Source organism: Artibeus jamaicensis, unplaced genomic scaffold, assembly GCF_021234435.1.
Source record: "Artibeus jamaicensis isolate MK-2021 breed Jamaican fruit bat unplaced genomic scaffold, CSHL_Jam_final scaffold_3151, whole genome shotgun sequence".
Taxonomy (NCBI): Eukaryota; Metazoa; Chordata; class Mammalia; order Chiroptera; family Phyllostomidae; genus Artibeus; species Artibeus jamaicensis.
Window position 1 is genome coordinate 6679004 of NW_026522037.1, and position 20861 is coordinate 6699864.

Genomic DNA, 20861 nt, shown 5'->3' on the forward strand with positions numbered 1-20861 from the left:
CTTTGCCCTAGAAATTTCTAGCTGTCCTTTAATAATAAAAGGTCTTAACCAGATTTCTTGTCACCCGGTGCTGAACCTTAACCCTAAATCTGTGTATCAGAGAGGAAGGAGCAAAGACCCTTCATCTTTCACGTCTCCCATCTGCACCACTAGTTCTCAACCTTAAACACACACTCACGTTGCCTGGGGAGCTTTAAACGATTCTGGTTGCCGGATCTCACCTGGAGAGAGTGTGATTTAATTAGTCGGGGCTGCGGTATGTGCTCTGGGGGTCTTTAAAACTCTCCAAATGATTCTAACGTGAAACCGAAGATCTGAATCCCTGGTCCACTGCTCTGTTTTTTTCAAGAGATGTTCTGATGAATTTTACTCATTCACTTGGCCTGGAAAAAAATAAAGGGAAACCATTCATGCAGACTGATGGCTATTTAAAGCCATCCGGATTCCGTACACACAAAGAGAGTTGTTCGTGTCCTTAGTAATTAGTTCTATTTTAATATCAGATCTTTACAGTATTACTATTATACAGCAGTAAGTTATGAAACAAAAATTTAAAATATAGGACCAATCACAACACTACGTTAGTAAATACCAGAAAGAACAACAGCACACAGGTGGTCCTCCCTTCAGTTTCGTGCAGGCGGAAACACTCCATCTGGAGGTCCAGAGGCTGAAAAAAGCCTGTGAGTTGTACAGGCATTTGGGCGTTTTCTACTTCGGCTGTGAAAAGAAGGGTTTGAAAATGAGCCCCCAGCAGCGGGAAGAGCTGTTCTTCCTTAACCAATCACGTCCTTGTTTCCCTCGATCCGCCCACCACCTGTTGTTTATTTCATTCCTGAACAAGGGGTCTTTTTCATCAAGAGACTTCAGGGGTGGACTCGGAAAGTCCTGACAGTCTCTGCTGCCTCCTCCTTGATAACCAGGGAGCTCACGGCACGTGGGAGTTTAGCAGTTGGAGGAACAGAAAGTCCCCTGAGGTGTGCACAGCAGCTTTCCAGTTCCCAAGACACCTGTCTGCTTTAAGGGACTGCAGGCCTATTGACTTTCACTACGCCCATAGTCACAAGCAGTTTTCCTTTCAGGATGGCACTTTCCTGGTCAGAGACAGCTCCAAAAAAACAGTGACCAACCCATACGTCCTCATGGTGTTATACAAAGATAAGGTTTACAACGTGCAGATCCGCTACCTGGAGGACAGCCAGGTTTACATGCTGGGCACCGGACTCCGCGGGAAGGAGGTAAGGACTCCCAGTTGCAAAGCTGCCCCCCAGTTTTTCCACGCTTCTTTGAATACCTGTCTACGTGAACTCTGCCGTGACACTCCGTGTGGCAGCTTCGGAGTTAAATTGCTTCAGTGAAACCCGTCATTTACTGAAAGGAGGTAAAACGAAACGTTAACCATAGCTACCTCTGCCATAGGAACCTTCCTTGTGTCTTTTATTCCAAAATAAGCTAAAATTAGACATGTAACTTGCGAAAGACTATGTGAACAGTTCAGTGTTTCGAGACCCAGATGGTGCCAAAGGCAAGTCCCTTCGCCCGTCACCTTCATGACATAACCTCAATGTAAGGTTGCCGTGTATGTTTAAGGCTGCATTTTAAATGGACAGATGGAAAAAGGAAAGAACAGAATTCTTACTGAGATGGTCATGTAGATACGTGGTTCATTTCTTAACTAAAAATGGAGGTTCAGACAACGGAGGAGGCCAGATTGCCAAAGACGTTTCCCTGTGTGCGGCCGATGCTCACGTGGTGACTTTGTGGGTGGCAGTCAGACTGTACGAAGGGGACCTCTCAGGGCTGACTTCTGCGAAGGAAACAAAGAGCCCAATGTAATGCCCCGAACACATGCTTTACATTCAAAGTCTCAGGAGGGAGGGTCAGCGAAATCAAACATTTGCAGGAGAAACAGGCTGCCCGTGAATTCCATATCCCTCCAAACACTTCTAAGTCACGGTCATGCTAATGAGTAGAAAAAACAAGTGATCTTGGTCAGAGGTTTGCAGCGTGGGGCTGGTGGGGCTGGAGCAGCCCAGGCCCCACAGCAGTGGAGAGGCCCGTCCCAGGGTTCCTGGAGGCCTGGTGTGGAAGTGCACACAAGCACAGATCACAGCGGCCCCGTGAGGCACCTCGCAGAGTGGTCAGAGGAAGGGCACAGCCCCGTCTGCAGTGCAGAGGTGACTCGTGACCCATGTCCAGAAGGATGGGCGGGGTTGTTCCCCGCTGGCCTTCAGGGACAGGGTGAGCTGGACAACGAATGCGAAGCCTCGCCTGCAGAGCCCTCGTGTGTGTGCGTGTGTTGGGGGGAGGCAGTGGGGGCACAGCAGGCAAATCATGAGGGGACTACTAGGCCATGCTGCAGACGTCCTCTCCGGACACCGGGGACACTCTGACCCCCATTTCTTACCCTCTGCACACTGTTGTTGGCTGAGATATGCGATGCAGAAGCCAAAGCCAAAATACCAAGAGGGGAGTCTTCAGGCAAAGGTACTATAATCAGACCCCTATATGTGATCCCCTACACAAGCATAAAAATATATATATATATATGTCAAATATCTAAAGTAGTCATAGGTATGTAGTGTGTAATCCACAGTTTACTGGATGTTGGTGAAGAATTCTTTTTTCAAGGTTCTATACCAGAAATCATTAAAGTACTTGCCAAATTTTAGGCGTTTTTTAATCAACACCCTCATAACTTCAAGAGGTAGGGTATTATGCAGCTAAAAAGAAACCGAGGGTGAACGCCACACTCCCTGCTCTGGTGCTGACTTTCCTCCTGCTTTGAATCTGCCAGGACTTCCTGTCCGTGTCGGACATCATCGACTACTTCCGGAAAATGCCCCTCCTGCTCATCGACGGGAAGAACCGGGGTTCCAGGTACCAGTGCACATTGACGTATCCCGCCGCTTATCCGTAGCCGGCCAGCCAAGCGAGCGACCTTCCTCCTGACTCTGCTGGCAGCCTGGGAACGATCGTCAACCTGGGTGACTGGACAAACACTTAGGTCTGAATCGAACCCCTCAACACGAACACAAGGGTTTTGAAAAGTGTTTGAAATGAAGACTATCAAGTACCCATAATTTATTTATTCTCCTTCAGTATTTGTAAAGTGCAGGAGTAATTTTGTTCACGGTTGAAGTCGAGTAGTGCACTGTGGTAATTCATACAAATAATGTATATTTTTGGTACCCATTTCAAAGTACGGTAGTTTACATGGCTACAAAAATAATGAGGGGCAAGTTTCAAAACACTTAAACAGTAGTATTGTTATCACATAAAACTGATTTTTTTTTTTTAAATAGCCAAACCTTTGTCAGGGGCAATCATCACTTTTATATCTGTAATTTGAAAGTTACTAGAATTAACTTTTTCAGCAGCAATAATTTAAAAGGCTTCAAAAATATTTCACCCTTTCTTATTTGGTGTTTCTTTCTGATGGGGGGATTTTTATATACTTTTTTATGAAAACATAAATACATGTTGGAATAACTTCCTGAGATTAAAAATAGTTTGCCTTTTGCTTTACTTTTGGGTTTTTAAAAACTTGCTTGACCTCACTGTTTAGTCCACACTATTATATTTTTGCTTTAAAGCAAATTTAAACTAAAGATACAAAAAGGAGACATTTTGGAGATGAGGTTTTGGTGTCAAAACCTGGATTTAAGCCCATTACATCTCAACTACCACGTCCCACCTCCTCCACTGAAGGGACGTAGGTTTTACCGAAGTCATCCTGGGAAGACGCAAACAATGACTATATACAGAAAAATTTGATCGAGTTTCTGGCTGCGTAACCTTTCTCCCACCTCCTTTGATTCCTCAGGACAACTGTGTCCTGAGGCTCTTTCCCTCATCCTTCCCCAAAGCGCTTTCTAAGTCCCACGGAGCAATTCAGCTCCTGCCTGAGTTACATGCCTCCCTGAAGAACAAGCCTAGGCCGTCAGTGGTCCTTCAAGTTTTACCCTTCGGGCCCGTGGTTGTTACTCCACTTTTATTAACAAAAACTGTTGGCTTTTCTGCTTAATCTGCAAGTTTTCAGAGTGGCCAAGTATGTCTTATTGTTTCATTTTCACGAGGTACTAGCACACGGAAGGACCTGGAAAGTCACCGGCTTAGAACCGACAATTTCCTATGATGAGTGTACTGACATTTTAACCGATGATGAGAACAGTGATGTTTCACAAACCTTCGTCCTTACCCGTTCTCAGTTTAGAGGCCAGAACTCAGAGGCTCTAAAGCTGAAAAACCCGTGTTTATTAAGCAAGTTAAATACGGAGCTAGGTCCTGGGTAGTGAGGATAGCAAACGTTTTAAGTTCTGTCTTAAAGTGAGCTGACCTTGTGTCCTGTTCTAAAATGAATGACGTGGTAGATTTTCAAGCAACTCTTTGGTAGTGAATCTTGTTTACATGGCAAATAAAAGCCTATTACTTTGAGTTTCCTTTGGTGGAAAGAGACAGAAATCAGGAAGGTTTAGAATAAGGTGCCCTGAAATAAAAGCTGGCCCATTGGCTGTGACTGCGGTCAGTCCGAGTACCAGCGGCTGTTATGGCTGGCATTCTGTCTCCCCTTCTCAGGCAACGGCAACCCCTCCTTCTGCCCCCCCACCCCTGCACTGGCCACAGACCAGGCATAGGACCCTGCCTTACCGATCCCAGTTGCTTAGGACCCTGCTCAGGACTCAACATCTCAACCGAAGCTGGTGCCCTTCTCTGGCAATGTTAAACACGGGGGCTGAATCCGAGGGGCTCTTCCCTGGGCAGCTGAATACCTAGAGCTGTCTCTCTGCACACCCGGAGCTGTCTCCTGCCATCCTCTAGCCTTGCTTTCAGGGGAAACCAGTCCATAGCAGGAAGGGTGAGGGACAGAACCAGGGTAGAGACAGCAGACCAGTTAGTGGAGCCCCTGACATCTCCTCCAACCAAGGACTTCCAAGTCAGAGCACCCAACACGTGCTTTAGCTGGCTTACGCTGTTTTGGGCACTTGCTACCAGGAGAGATCTCACTCGTGTAAACCATCCATTTGAAATTTAGTGGCTCTCAGCCTGAGCCGAATCCAAGCATAAGGTAAAGGATTAGCAGTGCCACATGGCCAATTACCCGTCATTAGTGCAATCAATTAGCCATTCTGTGAGATATTCAAACAATAAATCAGCCTTCAAGAACACGAAATGGTTATTTACAACTCAACAACATTTACATTATAGTAAATACATTGGTAAACTCCGTTCTCCCAGATATCTGCTAATCCAACAACACAGTTATAAAGTCACAACAGACAAATAAGAAATTAGGGAGAAGTGTTAGAAGCAAGGGACACATCTGATACTTTCAACTCTTCCAAGGGGCTGCTGTTTCCTACTGTCTCCTTGAGGTCCTCCGGCTTCCCAGGATGATTAAACTGTAGAGTGAGGTCACAGAGCAGCAGCTGGGAGAGCTCTGTGTAAAACAAAACGAGGGGGTGTCGGAACGGGGCATTTATGTTCAGACCACTAGCATCCCTCTCAGTAGCCCTTCCTAGTTCTTGATTTACTTTTCTTCTAAGTGACTGCGGACCAAACCACAATTTGGGTGTGTTCACTGTGACTTCAAGTCAAGTGTATGTCCTACAAAGCAGTGTGACGAAAACTTACTAGCAGGGTTCTGTAGCCTAACTGGTCAGCTGTGTGTGTAAGCCGCACCTTGATTCATGCAAATCTGAGTTAGTTTTGAAAACTCACCGCTTTTACATGTTACACACGCACATGGGAGAGTTACATAGACCCCCAAGGCACAGCACAAAAACCAGCAGCTTTATCTCCCACAAGCAACCAAGTTTCTGCAGCTCATTTTGGTTTTTATGTCTGTAGTTTTTCTTTTTTCTTTTCTTTTTTCGAGGTGGAGACTGGTATTACCTCCATCTCTCTAAATGGCAATGCTCATTTAATTTTCTCCATTTTAGGTATTATCTATCCACTTCTGATTACAGAAGGTTAATATATAACTCTTCACTCATGCCATCCCCAATATACTTGAGTGTAATTTTTACCAGCTCAGTATTTAATATTTAAAATTTTTGATTACGTAAGTATCCTTCACAGTCGAGTTGTGTAATATGACATCACCCCTCTGCAGGGGTGTCCAACCCTTGGGCCAGATGTGGCCCGAGATGGCTGTGAATTGGCCCAATACAAATTCATAAATTCACCTAAAACATTTTGAGATTTTTTTGTGTGTGTTTACGTGTCACCATGTATTTAATGCATGGCCCAGAGACACCAAAAGGTTGGACACCCCTGCAGGGGATTCGCTTCATCTTCGTCTTTAAACCTTTCTGTCAAGTTTATGTCCATCATCACATTTTTAATTGCCAAGGGCTCCCTTCGGTTCTCAAAATATCTTTTGTAGTTTTATGTTCCTTGTTCATGGACGTAGCATCTTCTCTCCTGTGGATGTGAGTGGTAATTTCTGGGAGTTTCCATTCCCTTCATAATTTGTGTTTCTGCCCCCTTGACCAAATCTATTTATTGGTTCTGTCTCTGCTCTGCACGTTAAATGCTTTCCTCGGATGGCTTGTTGTGCCCTAGCTCTTTGCTCACATTGAGGCCATAGCACTATAAAGATCATTGGAAGCTCTATGCCCATGGGAATCTGTATTGTGGGGTGATCTGACTGGGTCTTTTCTTGGGGAAACCTGTGCTACCAGTACTTTTGGGTCTTTTAGGCTGGTCATATTCCTGAAAAAGGAATCTGCTTGAGGATATCAATCAGGCTGTCGATGTGTTGTAGCCAAGTGGGAAGAGGAAGCTGGAGGTAAACTTGGTCTTGACACTCTCATTTATAGCACACCGCTCTCCCCGTCACCTTGTGGCTGGTGGCTCCAGGCCAGAGATCCCTTGTTCTACCAACCAGCTCAGGGAATAAACGTGGTATCTCCTGTCACAGAGAAACAGCTGCCCAGTTAAGCAGAGGGGGAGGAGACCTCAGGGGCTCTGTAACTTCTGAAACAAACATTTAACCAGTCCCCCCCCCACCCCCGTTCTCTGCTCCACCTTCACCCCGACTTCCACAGGACTCTGGTGCCACCACGTGTTGAGTCTTTGGGGCTACATCTTGGCTTTACCCAGCCAGGTCCCAGTTCAGATGTTTGGATATTAGGGTTCAAACTTCTCTGTTGGCTTCCATTTGCTTTCTGGGTTGTAGTTAATACTTTTGGAGACCTCTTTGTCTTATAGACTTTTGTCTGTTTAAAATCACTCTAAATCTCAGGTCTACCAGCGACTAGCATTTGTCCCTAGGAACGTTAGTTAACTACTCCGGTCTGTTCCTGTGCCTTTAAATGCAACGGTGCTATTTCCCACCACATGGAGTTGCTCCGAACATTGAGTCCATTGATGCACCGCTCTTGGGAGAGTAGCTGGATGATGCTAAATAATATAAGTGGCATCTACTGGCATTATTTTGGGCGGTAAACAGTGTTCATTTGGTCTTTGAAGTCTCCAAGTCCCTCAGAGCCTCCTTAGATGACGTGCCCCCAAACTTTCCAGGAACACATCATTTCTATTTTACTTCATCAAAAAATAATCTGCACGCTCGAACAGTTCATCCAGTCTGAGAGGAATCTGCAGCACCTCAGCTTTATACGAGCGCAAGCATCCAGAAGCAGTTACGCATGCAGTAAACAACGTCCAAGGAGCTACTGTGTCCAGGCACAGTGTTAACTGCTAGGAATACCTTTCGAGAGCTTCCAGTTGAGCAGGGATAGGAGCAGCTGGTAAACGTGTAATTATAACACAGTGTGAGAGGTGATATGAAAGGCAGAAGAGACAAGATGATGCTTAAAGGAAGGTTCCCAACCTAAGTCATCACGACTAACAGCGTATAGTCAATGACAGTTCACCTGCGGGGGTGCGGCAGTGGGCATTTCAGAAGGCAATGCACGTGTTAAGTCACAGAAAGACCAAGTGTGCAGATACGCACCTAGTTCAGTATGGTCAGAGCACAGAACATGCCGGGAAAAATTACTGGGCCGAAGCTCAGGTTTTACAGTCCATTCAAGGAGGTTTATCTGGAGGATAACAGTGAGTCAACGAGAATTTTCAGCAGATTTACATTTTAGAAAGCTAATCCTCGCTGTCGAGTTGAGAGCGGCTTTAGAGATGGTGAACTAAACACAGCCAACCAGATTTCTCTACACCAGACTCCTCAGTGCCTTGTTAATACCTACTGTAAATCCGTGACGGAAATTTAGAGCATGCTGCACTTCCCAGGCTATCTGACCCTGAGCACGTGGACCCCGTCTGTACTGCACACCAACTACTACCATCTCATGAGACAGCAGGATCCGCAGAGCCAAGTCTGGGCAATGCTGCCCGGGAGGAGCGTAGACGGCACAAGCAGCACTCACTACCTGGTGCCTAACTGCAAGCCCCCTTCCTCCTCCTCCTCTCGGTGACACAGTTTGTCTCCCTCTGTGGTGATCCTCTCCCCCCTAGCTTCAGCAGTGGGCTCTGGCTGGTGTAAGCTGGTCTGGAAGCCCCTTCTCCCTGGCGGCGGCAGCTGCTGCTACCGCAGAGAGATGCCTGGGATGCAAATCTGGCCAATGAAAGGAAAAGGGCAAGTGCTGGAGGGACTGGGAAAGGCTTACGTGAACAGACGCAGGCAGAGATGGTGTCTGTCTGTACCTGGCCATGTTTGCAGGCAATGACCATGAGAAGTGGTGAACGGAGTAAAAATATTGAAAGAACCCACTCCCCAATGAAGTCTTTGAAACTCGGAATTATCTTTAGGGCTGCCCTACCTTAGCTCTTGTCACGTTCCTTAGTGTATAAGCCATGTTAAGTTGGTATTTTTTCTACAGGTAGACGTAGGCCTCACAACTATTTTCAAATTCCAAAAGCTGTCAGAAGAACTATATAATCAGTGCAGTTTTCATGGTAGGACCAGTGAGTGAAAGGAACAGGGGAACAGATTCCAATAGTCCCTCAAGAGCAACTTGGAAAGGAGCAGGCGGACCGCTGAGACAGGGAGTTCTTCAACACAGGGAATGTTTGGTCAGGGGCAGACTCTCCCTAGAAATACACTGCTTACTTTATAACAATAACACGCGAACATTTTAATTCACTGATTCTGTGCTTACCTTTCATCTTCTTCAACTCCAAAGAAATTGTATTCATATTTTTGATTATGGCTTCCACATTTAGCTTATGGCCAGCAACATCATTCTTCAACATCTAATTTTAAAAGAGAAATAAAAACAATGTACAAATCAGAAATATTTATGCACATTATTTAAGTACTTCTAAAAGGAAAATGTTTTTTTCAGAACTGAAATAACTGTGAAATAAGAGTTAAGTGGTTAGAATTCTAACATAAGGAGGCATCAACTTGCTAATGTTTTCTCAACTGAAAACACCATCACCTGGAATTCTTAGGACGACGTTTCCCCTGTGATCAGACCGGTGGGACCCTCTGTACCATGGAGATGTAAAGGCCCCTTTCCAGAAAGCCTGGGCACTTAAAAATTACCTCACAATTGAGCAATCGTGTAAGACCTTCTCTAACTTAGGATCTTTAATCTAACATATTCTTGAGTGACAGGGTCCATGTACAATTTCTTTAAATAGATAGTAAAATTTAAAATAAGATTCAATTATATTTATTGACTGAGAGGAGGGCAAAATGACCACTACTATGTTAGCTAAGGGAATTAGGGCAACCTAATTCCACATGAATACTGGTCAACTGAAATTCACACACCAACGCGTCCTAGTGTTGTATATAGAGTACATGTACTTATACAGCTGTGTCAGAACCATGCAGAGGTGGGTCACTGGAAACCAACCTTAGCCATTCAACTGCCCCCAAACAGCTTGAGAAATGAACCCCAGGCCATATACACAGAGTCCGGCCCCATGAAAGGCGGCCAGTTACCAGGCAGTTATGTGACTTGTCCAAAATCATAAAAAACTAACCTTTATTTCCTTGCCTCCACCTTCCTCTGAGCCAGAGGGATTCATCCTGTTTCTCTTGCACACTTTGGAGCCACTGTCAAGGAAATAAAAAGTTTGTCTTCAGGACAATCTGTGAAACACACTTTGCATCCACCGACAAGCCCCCTGTGCTGAAAAGGAAATGGTGGCTCTCACGGGTGTGGTGCCGCCAAGATTCAGGTCTAAGGGGAAAGGAAAGATGACACACAAAAAAAGGGGGTAGGTGGAATGTAAAAAATAATTTAAAAAGAAAAACAAGAAGGAAGTAGAAATAGAGAAATGTCCAAGGAAGTTGACCCTCCCAGTCTGGGGTCCGGCCACCCAGGGCTCTCAATCCCCCCACGGGTGGGTGGGATCAGCAGCAAAACCCCACTAGCTTGGAGGAGGCCAGGGCTGGCCCCAGCCTACCCCATGGAGCTTGGTCAAGCCATTAATCAAAGACATGGCGGCTGACGCCTGCATAGAACTCTTCCCAGGGGGCGGGAACAGACACAGGGCTTTGGGGCTGAGGGAAGAGCGGGCTCAGAGGCAGATACCCCCGCCTGACCCACAGCCAGGAGGCACCGCACACTCCGTCCACACCCTGGGGGTGACTGTTATCCCACAGCCCACGCTCTAGCAGCCGGACCCTCCTTCCCAGCCCAAGTGACACCCATCAAGAGCCTTGGGGCCTGAAAATGGAGCCCTAGGCAGCCTCGACATCCCCTCGGGCCCCCAGGCCCATGGGGCTTGGCAGACCATGTGCCCAACCAATATCATCACTCTTCTATATTTTTGCAGATGAGCAGAGTACAGATGAGCTCGGAGACGCTCAGCGGTTTCTTGCCAAATTGAGACACTGGCATTGCAGCCATCTTGGCTGGATCCCAGGAGGAGTCGCTGCCACCCCGGGTGCCCTCGGGACAGGCGTCCGCCTCCAGGAGGCGCTCAGACCTGCCGTTTCAGGTTCTAGGCCAGTCCTGTTCTCCTCCCTGGCAACACACGCTGGCCTCAGGAAGCAGTCCCTTCCCGACAACCGCTTTCCTCTGCTCTCCTCTGCAGGGTCAGCGCACACCATAGGCCCTGCCCTATGGGAAGCAACAGCCCTACGGGAAACAACAGCCCCGCGGGAAGCATCACCCTCCATGATGAGTTCCTTTCCGGTCCTCAAGGCCCACTAGTTCCGGGCTAAAGATGGCTGCTGAAGCAGCCTGGAATGTTCGACAATCTTTATGGGCCCCTCGTCCCCAGACCCGAATAACCCAGGCTGGCCCACATCTGGCCCCCAGTCGCAACCCACCAGGCCAGAGGTCACAGAAGCTCTGGCCGCTGGGTGGGGCGAGAGGGCGGTGAACGTGAGCCCTGGCTTGGTGATTGGCCAGCTCCTCTGCCCGATGCAGTCTGGGAGTTGTAGTCCCGGACAAGGCCCCTGGGGAGAAGGTTCTAGATCCCGGGCTGAGAGTGACTGGTGGAAACGGTGCTGACCTGCCTGTTATTCTCCAGTGCTGTGCTAGATGCTTTACAGGCCTGATTTTCTCCAAACAGGAGTGCGGTTGAGGTCGGACTCTGGACTGAAAGCGCTGGGGTTTGCCACCTACTCCATCCTTTGTTTCGCTCTAGAGAGGCTGGGAAATGCATTCGGGTCTGAATGTCCCCATCTGCCCTGCACAGATAAAAATAACTGCCTTCCAGTGTTCTCGTGCATCAGAAAGGGTTGGGAGACCATGTGCCCAACACATGAGGGCTGTTATCACTCCTCTACATTTTTGCGGATGAGCAGAGTACAGATGAGCTCAGAGATGTTCTTTGGTTTCTTGCCAAACTGAGATACTGGCATTGCAGCCATCTCGGCTGGATCCCAGGAGGAGTCTGGACAAGCGCCCGCCTCTAGGAGGCGCTCAGACCTGCCGTTTCAGGATCTAGGCCAGACTTGGTCTTCTCCAAGCCTCCCCGGCAGCACACCACCAGCCTCGGGAACCAGTCCCTTCCATACAACCAGCAGCACATAGTCCGTTTTTCAGTTCATGTCCAGTTACTTTCAGAATTTGTTGTCTGGTGCAGAGTCAGGTAGGTGAGGAGGCGCAGGGGAGAACTGAGCTTCAGCCTTCAGGATAGCTGGCCACGGAAGCTTGCAAGAAGGTACCTTTCTCTTTCTGAACCTGGTTCCCCATCTGCTTAGTCATGAAAGGAATGGGCTAGATCAGTGTTTCCCAAATTTCACTCATTATGGGCCACTGTGTATCAACTGTTTCATTAGTACCTGCATATTTTAAATGTACTTCCCTTTAATATTTAAGTCAACTGGTGAAGCTTTCTACCACCGATGTAAATGGAAGAAGATATAAACAGAAAGTAACAGGAAAGATAAAAACAATGAAAATAAAACATTACTTTTAATCCTCAGGATATTCTTGCCTATTGATGGCTATGATCCTGTGGTCTGATCTTCTTTGTTAAAATGGGTTTTTATTGCATGTTAGAGAAATGTTAAAGGGAGTCTAGCAGAAACTGACACTCACTTCTTGATGTCATCAGGACTCCAGGGGAATACCGCACACTGGGTGATTGCATGATTTTCAGCGCCCGAGTATCATATAAAACCATCACTCACACCCCTAGTAGGATAGGTCCGTCCCACCCTTTGCAGAACCTAAGATCACGTGCTCTCCAATAATCCCGTCCTTTTCTAAGACTCCTTCATTCTCAGCATGCCATGGATGCCTTTCAAAACTCACCTCAGTCCGGGAGGGAGTCTTCCCAAAATAAACCTACCCAACTCCGCAGTTCTGTCTGCTCCCCTCCCTCAGCATTTTACCTGTGCGCACTTGCTAGAGTCAAACTCGCGCATTTTCTTGTTTCTGATAGTGCGCTGAACATTTTTCTTCTAATTCTTCAAGAGCTGAGGAAGGGTGGAAAAAGAGGCACAGACAGAAGACACATTGTTGGAACATTCATTGTAAATCACACACTGTGTTAGAAGCTTTCCTGTTCTGACAACCCTGTGAGGTCGCCATGATCAGCCCAATTATATGGAAAATGAAGCTGAATGTTTCAGCTCCATGATGTTTCCGGATCACTGAACTTCAACACACTGATATTAACACACACAAGCAGGGAAACACGGAGTGACGGACAGAGGGTGAATCAAAGACATTCACGAAAGCAAAAATAACTGCCATCGCTGTTTTATAAAAGCAGGGATAACAACATAAAAAAGGGGGGGGGGAGAAGGAAAAAGAAAAGGAAGATGGTAATAATTTCAGAATAAGACAAGCTTAACTGAAATCTTATTGAGGGCGTCTTTTTTTTTAATCCTCTATACTGATGCAGATCGGTTAAAACTTTGCCTCGGATCTGCAATATCCTATTAGATGTGTTGTGGGAAATGCCCCATAGGTAACAGCAGAAGAAAAGGTGTTAAGAGAAGTAGGGTGGAAAAAAGGGGGGGGGGGAGTAGCATTAAGACTGAGAACCTTGAAAATCCGTGATGAGGGGGGCCGGGCTGAGGCAGAGGGGGCATCTCTGGAGCCCCATCCTCCCCGTCACACTGAACCCATTTGCAGGGTCCAGCCTGCATTTGCAGCCCTTCCTTTGACCTCAACTACCTGCCTGTTAGGATTCTGTTCACAGGACTTCAGAACTTGACCCAGCCAGAGTGCTGATGCCCTCTTATGAGTAGATTCAAACCTCTATAATGTGGGAAAGATCATCGTTAAACTTTTTTTTTTTTTAAGAAGAATCAACTCTGTGTTGATTTTAAATAAGTGTTATAGGCGGGAATAAAAAAGAGATCTGACCTTAGAAAAACAGATTGTAATAATATATTTTTCCATAAGAATGTCTTGAAGCGATGATGACTCTTTATGGTGGTGGTTTTCCTCCTGAAGTAGAGATTCCTTTTGATCCCCCCTAAAAAATAAAACTTTAAAAGCGTGGTCTGCTACTTACAACTTGAAGCTGTTACAGATGAGAAATCTATCGCCCTTAATAATTTTGCAAATACAACACTTTGCTGGAGCCCAGCACAGGTTGTAGCAGTTAATTCTAATGTTAATCAAATAAAGGAAATTAAAAAGCTGGTAAATTCTCCCATAAAGAGAAAAGCTGTTACAGAGCAACAAGGTGATTAAGCACTTTATGGACCTGGGTGTACCGTGCCTCGGTTAGTTTTATTACAAATTCTCCACATAAAGTCTTCATTTCCAGGAAAACCAATTGAGTGAGTTATCTCACATCTTCCTCTTGTTCTCAGAGGTCCCCCTGGCACCCTCCCCCTGCTCCTTATCCATGGGAAGTACTGGTCTCTGTGCCTAGGGACTGGCTTCCCGCTGGAGCACCAGCAGCCTCCGAATATCGCTTTGTACAACCCTTGGGGACCCAAACTGGGGAGGTAGGGAGCGCGGGCTTGGGCCGTTACCTAAAGAGCATGACGAGCACGGGAAATATCAAGGAAATTCCCATATGCCAGAGCTCCGCTTTTCGCACAGCCAGTCACATGCAGGAAGCCCAAAGGCACGTGACCCCTGCCCCGTGATCTAAACTGAAAGTTGGATTCTCTGCCCACTGGTGTTACACGGGGGCAGAGTCATTATCTTTTTCTCTGGAAGAAACAAACACTTACGAACTGTAGAAAGATGTTGTCAATGAGAATCCAAATTGCTCCCTGCATTAATTAACACATGTCCCCCTTCTAATTAAGAAAAATCTATGAAAGAAGAAAATCCTGCCATTTGTGACAACGTGGACGGAACTCGAGGGCATGGTGAACTGACCTAAGTCAGAGACACACAGTACTGTATGGTCTCACTTATGGGTGACGTCTAAGAACATTGACCTTGTAGAAACAGAGAGTAGAGTGTGGCTGCCAGAGACCGAGAGGTGGGCAAGTTGGGGAGATGATGGTCAAAGGGTCCAAACTTCCAGTTCCAAGATGAGTGAGTCCCAGAGAGTCTGATGTACAGTGGGGTGGCTACGGTTAACGCTGCATCGTATACTTGTAAGTTGCTGTGAGAATAGAGCCTTAAGGTTCTCGCCATAGCAACAACGAACAACAACCAAATGGCATTCATGTGAGGCCAAGGATGTGGTAACTAACCTTATTGTGGTTAACACTTCACAGTATAAACACATATCACATTATCATGTTGTACAGCCTAAACTTACCCAATCTTGTAAGTCAATCATTTCTCAGTAAAGCTTGGGGGAAGGGGGGGGAAGGAAATTAGAGTTCTGTACCAACATTTCCCTCCAAAAGAGGAAGCTACAGCCCTGGCTGCTGTAGCTCAGTGGGTTGAGTGTGGGTTGGGAACCAAAGGGTCACCAGTTTGATTCCTACTCAGGGCACATGCCTGGATTGCAGGCCAGGTTCCCAGTTGGGTCCATGTGAGAAGCAACCACACACAGATGTTTCTCTCCCTTTCTCCCTTTCTTGCCCTCTCTCTAAAAATAAATAAATCTTTAAAAAAGAATAAAAGGTAAAATAGGAAGCTACCGGAGTTGCCAGATAAAATACAGGATATCCAGTTAAATTTGAATTTCAAGTAAACAACGGATCCTTTTTTTTTTTACTGTAAATATGTCCTGAATATTGCCTGACACATCCATATATAAAAATTTTATTTGTTTATCTAAGATTTAAATTCAACTCGGAATTCTGACGTACTTTTATTTGCTAGATCTGGCAATCCTGTGCCCAAAACACTTCAACCATGAAAAGAGTAGCCAGCAGTCTGAGGTGCATATACAGATTTAGTAGGTTACAGAGGCCAGGAGGATTTTGGCGTTTTCCAACTTGATGTCCAAAATAATAAAACGCACGTACTCACTGTGCCAGGATGCGGCTCCCTTCTTTCTTTGACATTCCTGCAACGCAAGAAAGAAGCGAAAACAGATGGACGAGAGCTGGCAGTATTCAGCATGGAGCTGTTTTGGACGGTTGCTTGCTCTGCCCGTTGGTCCGAGAACTGTTTGCAGCTGGCGTTTTAGAAAATGCTTCCCTCCAGCCGGGGGCACTCAGGACACCAGTTGTGTTTATTCTCAGAGGCCCACCAATCAGAGAACACCTTCTGTCCCCAAATAAAATATGTTTCTAATTCTAACATGTCAACCTTCTGTCCCCCAACAAGACTTCCCCTGTTTATTAAAGAAATAGATTCTGAGCACCTGTCTCTCCCTCCGGACATTGCCCCTAACTCATGCCTCACCCTCATCAGCCAGCCATGCGATGAAAAATGAGCGTCTTTAGGAAAAAAAACATTATGTTCAGGAAGTCAGTTACAATGGGTTATCAGTGTGTGTTCACCTTCTGTAATGAAAAAAGAATGTATATGTGCATATGAGCAGGTTGGGGGAAAAAACACCAAAATGTTAACAATGGTTATCTCCTCGAAGTGAGATGTATGGGTGATTTTATTTCTTTGCAGTCATTTATTTGGCCTCGCTGTAACGTTAGTCCCAACCTTCCTCTCTATTTGTTAAACTCTCCAGGGTGTTTCTCAGGGTGGTACCACATCAATCACTTTAAAGTAGCGACTCTCAAATATTATAACGCACAATTTCTCAGGCAGTTTGGGAACATGCAGGTGCTGGGGCCCAGCGCCTCTGGTTGAGTGCCGGGGCTCCTGGAACCTGCATTTTAAATTCCTCCTCCTTCCATTTTAACCTCCACGGACTGAGGAATCTGGGGCTGACTTCTAGCTCCATTGGCAACTTCTCCATGTCTCAAATGGGTGACCATCATGGAAACTTCTCTTAATGGCTACCAATGCCAGAATTTGGTCGATCTTTAAAATTATACACATGTATATGTATTCCATACACTAGACTGTGTGTATCATTTTCAAGCATAAATCAGATCCACTGAAGGTTCACTTAGGAGAGGAAAGTCTTATCCCTGGCCTCAGCCCCCAACATGGCTGCAAATAGACTCAGTGAATACCTGCTTCACTCTTGGAGGTGGGAGGAAGGAGATGGACGTTCCGGCTTCAGGTTCTTCCTAATTTAGGTCTTTATTTCTTCTGTTTCCTAGCCTTTTTATTTGCACATGGCAAATGCCCGATAAATCTTACGAATGGGCGACTTGGCCTGTTACAGCGGCATGCTGGAGAGTCAAAGGAGACCGAGGTGTGTATGAGCAGCTGCCACTCTGCTGGACTCTCAGCAAAGCTCTGACAGCTGAGGGCTTCTCGGCCCCTGCAGGAGGGCCGGCCCCCAGCTGTCTGAGCAGAATGTGGATAAACCGCAGCAATCCGAACGTTGGGAGTCCCCCCACTCAGCTCTGTTTTCTGATTCTGGCACACGGACCAAAGATCCAAGAAGCAGTTTAACAGCTGTTTTAGAAAGGCAGCAACCAGCCTGAGAGCTTCAAAGCAGCCTGTGTGGTGTGCGCAAGATAACGAAACTCTGGTCTCTGATTTAAAAACAAGAACAAAAAAAAACCCTAAAAAACTATCTTGGTGGTGGATCATCATTCAAACAAGAATCAAATGACTCAGGATCTGTCCAAAATGAAGGATGTTTTAATACTTTGTGTGTAAAAACACTGATATTTTGCTTCTTTTTTATTAAACAGATTTTATTATTTTTCGGAGTCTTGTCAGCATAATCATTTTACGGCCGGATGAAATATTCAGCCCTGCCGTTGCTGGAGGTTCTTGCACAGCAATTACCTTGTGGCACTTTCGCCGTAATTAGGTTTTCGCCAAGGATTTTTTTCCCCCGGGTCTGCGTAATAAATGAAATATGACCAGAATTTAAATTTGTCAATTACAAGCGAGCGTAGTGCGCAAACACACAACACAGCCGTGGGTTCCAGACCACAGGCTTGGCGTCGCCAAGGGACAGATGCTTCGAAAATGAAAATGGAAATAAGACTACTCACCGGCACATGAATAGTGGCCCCAAAGAAAGCAGAGCTTCCCTAACACGATGCAACACGCACCCCCCCCAACAGTGCCAGCTCTTGATTACAAATTCGTCAGCGTGAAACTGACAAATTGAGGCGCCAAGCAGGGGATTGCTGTTAGAGTATCTACTCGGGGCTCTGGTCTGCTGCCAGGTGACGGCTGTGTTCCCTGAGGCCAGATCAGAAGGGGTGTGGACATGGCCGGCCAGAGCCTCACCACCTTACGCTGGTGGTGTTCTCTCTGAGCAGCTCAGGGGCAGACAGATGTGGGGACAGGCCTGAGCGCTCCCCATCACTCTTTTCTCCCCCATCGTGACTTCAATAATTGCTCCTCTGGGGCCCTCTGCCGACTCTTTCTCGTACGGGGAGAAATCTAAAAGGCTGCACTGAATTTGTTGGTTTGAGGACTGCAACAAACTGTTTATTCCATTGAATCAGCAACAAAACGGAAATGTCTTTGAACTTGCCCTAGGCAAGCAACATGGAACTCGCGTTTTAAAAACTTACCGAGTACCTGCATGTAACCAATCTTTCTTGATTTTCTCATCTGTCAGACGCCGCATTTTGGGCACAGAGCAGGGAGTGCAATCCGCAGGCCTCTCGCTGTCCCAGAACACAGGGCCTGGGGGGAAGAGGTGGACGGAAACCCATAAATGGCACAAATACACAAGAAGTGATAACCTAATTAGGCACCGTCCGGGAAGGATGTGTAACATAGTGGGGCATGTGACTTGTGGGGGGAAAGTTTTAGGGAGGGCTTCCTGGAGGAAGGGACATCAGGAAAAAGAGCCTTCCAGGCAGAGGGAACAGCAGGCTAAAGGGAGAGACTGGCAGACAGGAGGGTCTGAAACAACACCCAGCCCCGCTGGGGTGCAGGGAGTGGGGTGCGGCTGGTTAGGGCAGGAGGGGGGACGGAGCCGGACTGTGCCAGGGCCATGGAGATGGTGCCAAGGCTTCGGGTCTCTCCTGACCCCTGTGGGAAGCCGCTAAGGACTCTTAAGCAGGTGGGGGATGGGCATGGTGGTGGTCCATACGATCACACTGGTGGTTCCGAAAGGCGCCCCTGGCTTCACGGTGGAGATGGGTGAGAGAGCAGGAGTGCATAGACGCAGGCAGGCGAGTCAGGAGTCGGACGTGAGAATCAGGGTCAGAGAAAGCAGTGCCTGGTTTAAAAGGGTGGCAGCAGAGGCGGAAATGAGATTCAAAAGTATTTAGTAGGTGGAATCCACACAGACTTGGGGAGGGGTGATCCGTGGTGATGGAAGGAAGGGACCTTAGGCAAGTCCTTCATTATCTCATTTAACTGTCAAGAGTTTCACACAACAGCATTATCTCCACGTTGTGCACTAGGAAATTGAGGCTCAGAGAGGCTGTGGGTTGAACTTGAGATCCTTCAGCTGGGAGGTGGCAAGGCCATACGCCTACTAACCTGTAGGGTTTCTGAGACCACACGGGGAATTGACTCAGCAACCCTTCCCCCTCATCCTCTCGGGGTATCCCCTACATTCAGAGTGTTTGCAGTATGTTTCCTGGTCTTTCTTTCCTGCTCGACCATGAGCTTGCACTGTCCATACTCAGGCCAGTGCTTGGCTCAGAGCGAGAACCAGGCAGTGTCAGCTAGTGAATAAAAAGCCCACCGTCGTCTTTCTCAGCAGGGGGCCAGCAGTGGGGCTGTCTATGGGAGGCAAGGATCCCACTGGCTTATTTGTCCTTTGCCCCAGGGGACCACAGTGTTGGGATGTTTTGCTGGGATGCTCAAAGCAGACTTGCAGAAAGGATCTAGAAGCTTCTAGCAGCCTTGCGGAGTTAAAAGCCTACAGGCTGTGGAAGGCTGTGGCTCCGGATCTAAACCCTCCCTCCTCAGCTCGCAGGCTACACATCACAGAGTTACACATCCTCTCTGCGTATTCAGCGTCCTCGGGTGTAAAATGAGGATAATTTGAGTTCATACTTAAGGGGGCTGCTTTGGAGATTGTATCATCCGCGCAAAGGACCTGGAGTGTTAAAATAGTGATTCCCTGCCTGGGTAGAAAAGGTAATGGTTCGTGGCTAGCCAAGACCGGGGCTGGGGCTGGGGTTGGGGATTTCTCCCCACGTGGTCACAGAGCTGTCACTGACTCCTCTCCTGTGGTTTAATCGGGAACGAGGAAAGAAGTTGGCTCCCTGGGGGGTCCCTGACAAGCTGACAGATGTCCCCTATGGCAGCTTTCAACAGAGAGCTCATTTTCTTATTCTTCTTCTTTGTGATTTACAGCATGTGCGCTTCCAAGCCTCTGGGTACGATGGTGGAGTTGGAATGGAATTAATAAATCGGATCTGGTTTCTGCTCAATGCACGGCTCTGACAAATTAAAGAAGGAGACAGGTGGGAGAGCCCAGGCAAACAAAGTGCCCTGAACGCAGCAGCCTGGGGTCTGGGGCCCGGGGGGCCCGTGGGCAGTGGAAAGGACTCTGTGCAGGGTGACTCCGCAGCTGAGTCAGACGGGCGCCCAGGTGGGGCAGAGGTGCCTGAAGATATTCCAGAAACCTCCAAGTCCTTCCATTCCAGTCCAAACCTGTTTGACGTGAGGAACCTAGGCTCTGGGATCCTATGCACACGACCTCAAACCCTGACTGCCCTGCTCACTTTTATTAGCTGAGCCAAGGGCTCAAGGTCACAGAGCCGGTTACTTGCAGAACTGGATCCAGAGGCAAATTGGAACCCGTGTGCTGTTCAGCCACACACAGGAGGAGGGGAAACATAATTATCCCTCTCTTCTTCTAAGCCATTGGCTGAGAGTCCCATAATCAAAGACAGATTAACAAAAGAAAAAGGAAAAGTTTATTAACATTGTGAAAAAGTCAAATTCAACTGAATGCCTTATGAAGATCTTACTGGCTGTATTCAGTGATTTGTGAATCAGCAGCATCTAATCTATCAGATAGGAAGGAGCTCTGAGGAGCTGAACCAGATGAAAGACTTCAGAGGCAGAGAGCAGGAACAAGGAAGCTACACCAGGACAAAAACA

General features: G+C 47.1%; 2 protein-coding genes across 8 annotated transcripts in view; one reads left to right on the plus strand and one right to left on the minus strand.

Moving 5' to 3' along the window:
- Positions 1-3528, plus strand: part of LCP2 (lymphocyte cytosolic protein 2) — a 37436-nt gene extending 33908 nt beyond the window's left edge. The window contains exons 20-21 of the mRNA XM_037127946.2: positions 1083-1238; positions 2798-3528. Coding sequence (XP_036983841.2) covers positions 1083-1238; positions 2798-2920 — 279 coding nt within the window. The 3' untranslated portion in view covers positions 2921-3528. The remainder of the gene's footprint in view (positions 1-1082; positions 1239-2797) is intronic.
- A 1752-nt stretch (positions 3529-5280) lies between these two features.
- Positions 5281-15967, minus strand: CUNH5orf58 (chromosome unknown C5orf58 homolog). Of its 7 annotated transcripts, none has more exons than XM_037127937.2 (6): positions 15773-15967; positions 13749-13860; positions 12767-12850; positions 9955-10027; positions 9120-9213; positions 5281-5440 (listed from the first exon to the last, which is right to left on the minus strand). In XM_037127937.2, the coding sequence occupies exons 3-6, from the start codon at positions 12826-12828 to the stop codon at positions 5292-5294; spliced, it is 378 nt and encodes a 125-aa protein (XP_036983832.2). In that variant the 5' UTR covers positions 12829-12850; positions 13749-13860; positions 15773-15967; the 3' UTR covers positions 5281-5291. The 7 variants fall into 7 exon arrangements, with proteins under 7 accessions (XP_036983832.2, XP_053512954.1, XP_036983837.2 ...); XM_053656979.1 differs by having other exon boundaries at positions 12767-13640; XM_037127942.2 differs by lacking the exon at positions 13749-13860 and having other exon boundaries at positions 15777-15967.
- Positions 15968-20861: the final 4894 nt, after the last annotated feature.

Excerpts from the sequence above, each read along its gene's own strand:
- CUNH5orf58 (XM_053656978.1), bottom strand. The coding sequence starts at position 15,869 with ATGCTGAATACTGCCAGCTCTCGTCCATCTGTTTTCGCTTCTTTCTTG. Across the intron at positions 10,028-13,748 it reads TTACAATCTGTTTTTCTAAG|TGGCTCCAAAGTGTGCAAGA; the intron begins GTCAGATCTCTT and ends TTTCCTTGACAG. Across the intron at positions 9,214-9,954 it reads GTGGAGGCAAGGAAATAAAG|ATGTTGAAGAATGATGTTGC; the intron begins GTTAGTTTTTTA and ends TTTTAAAATTAG.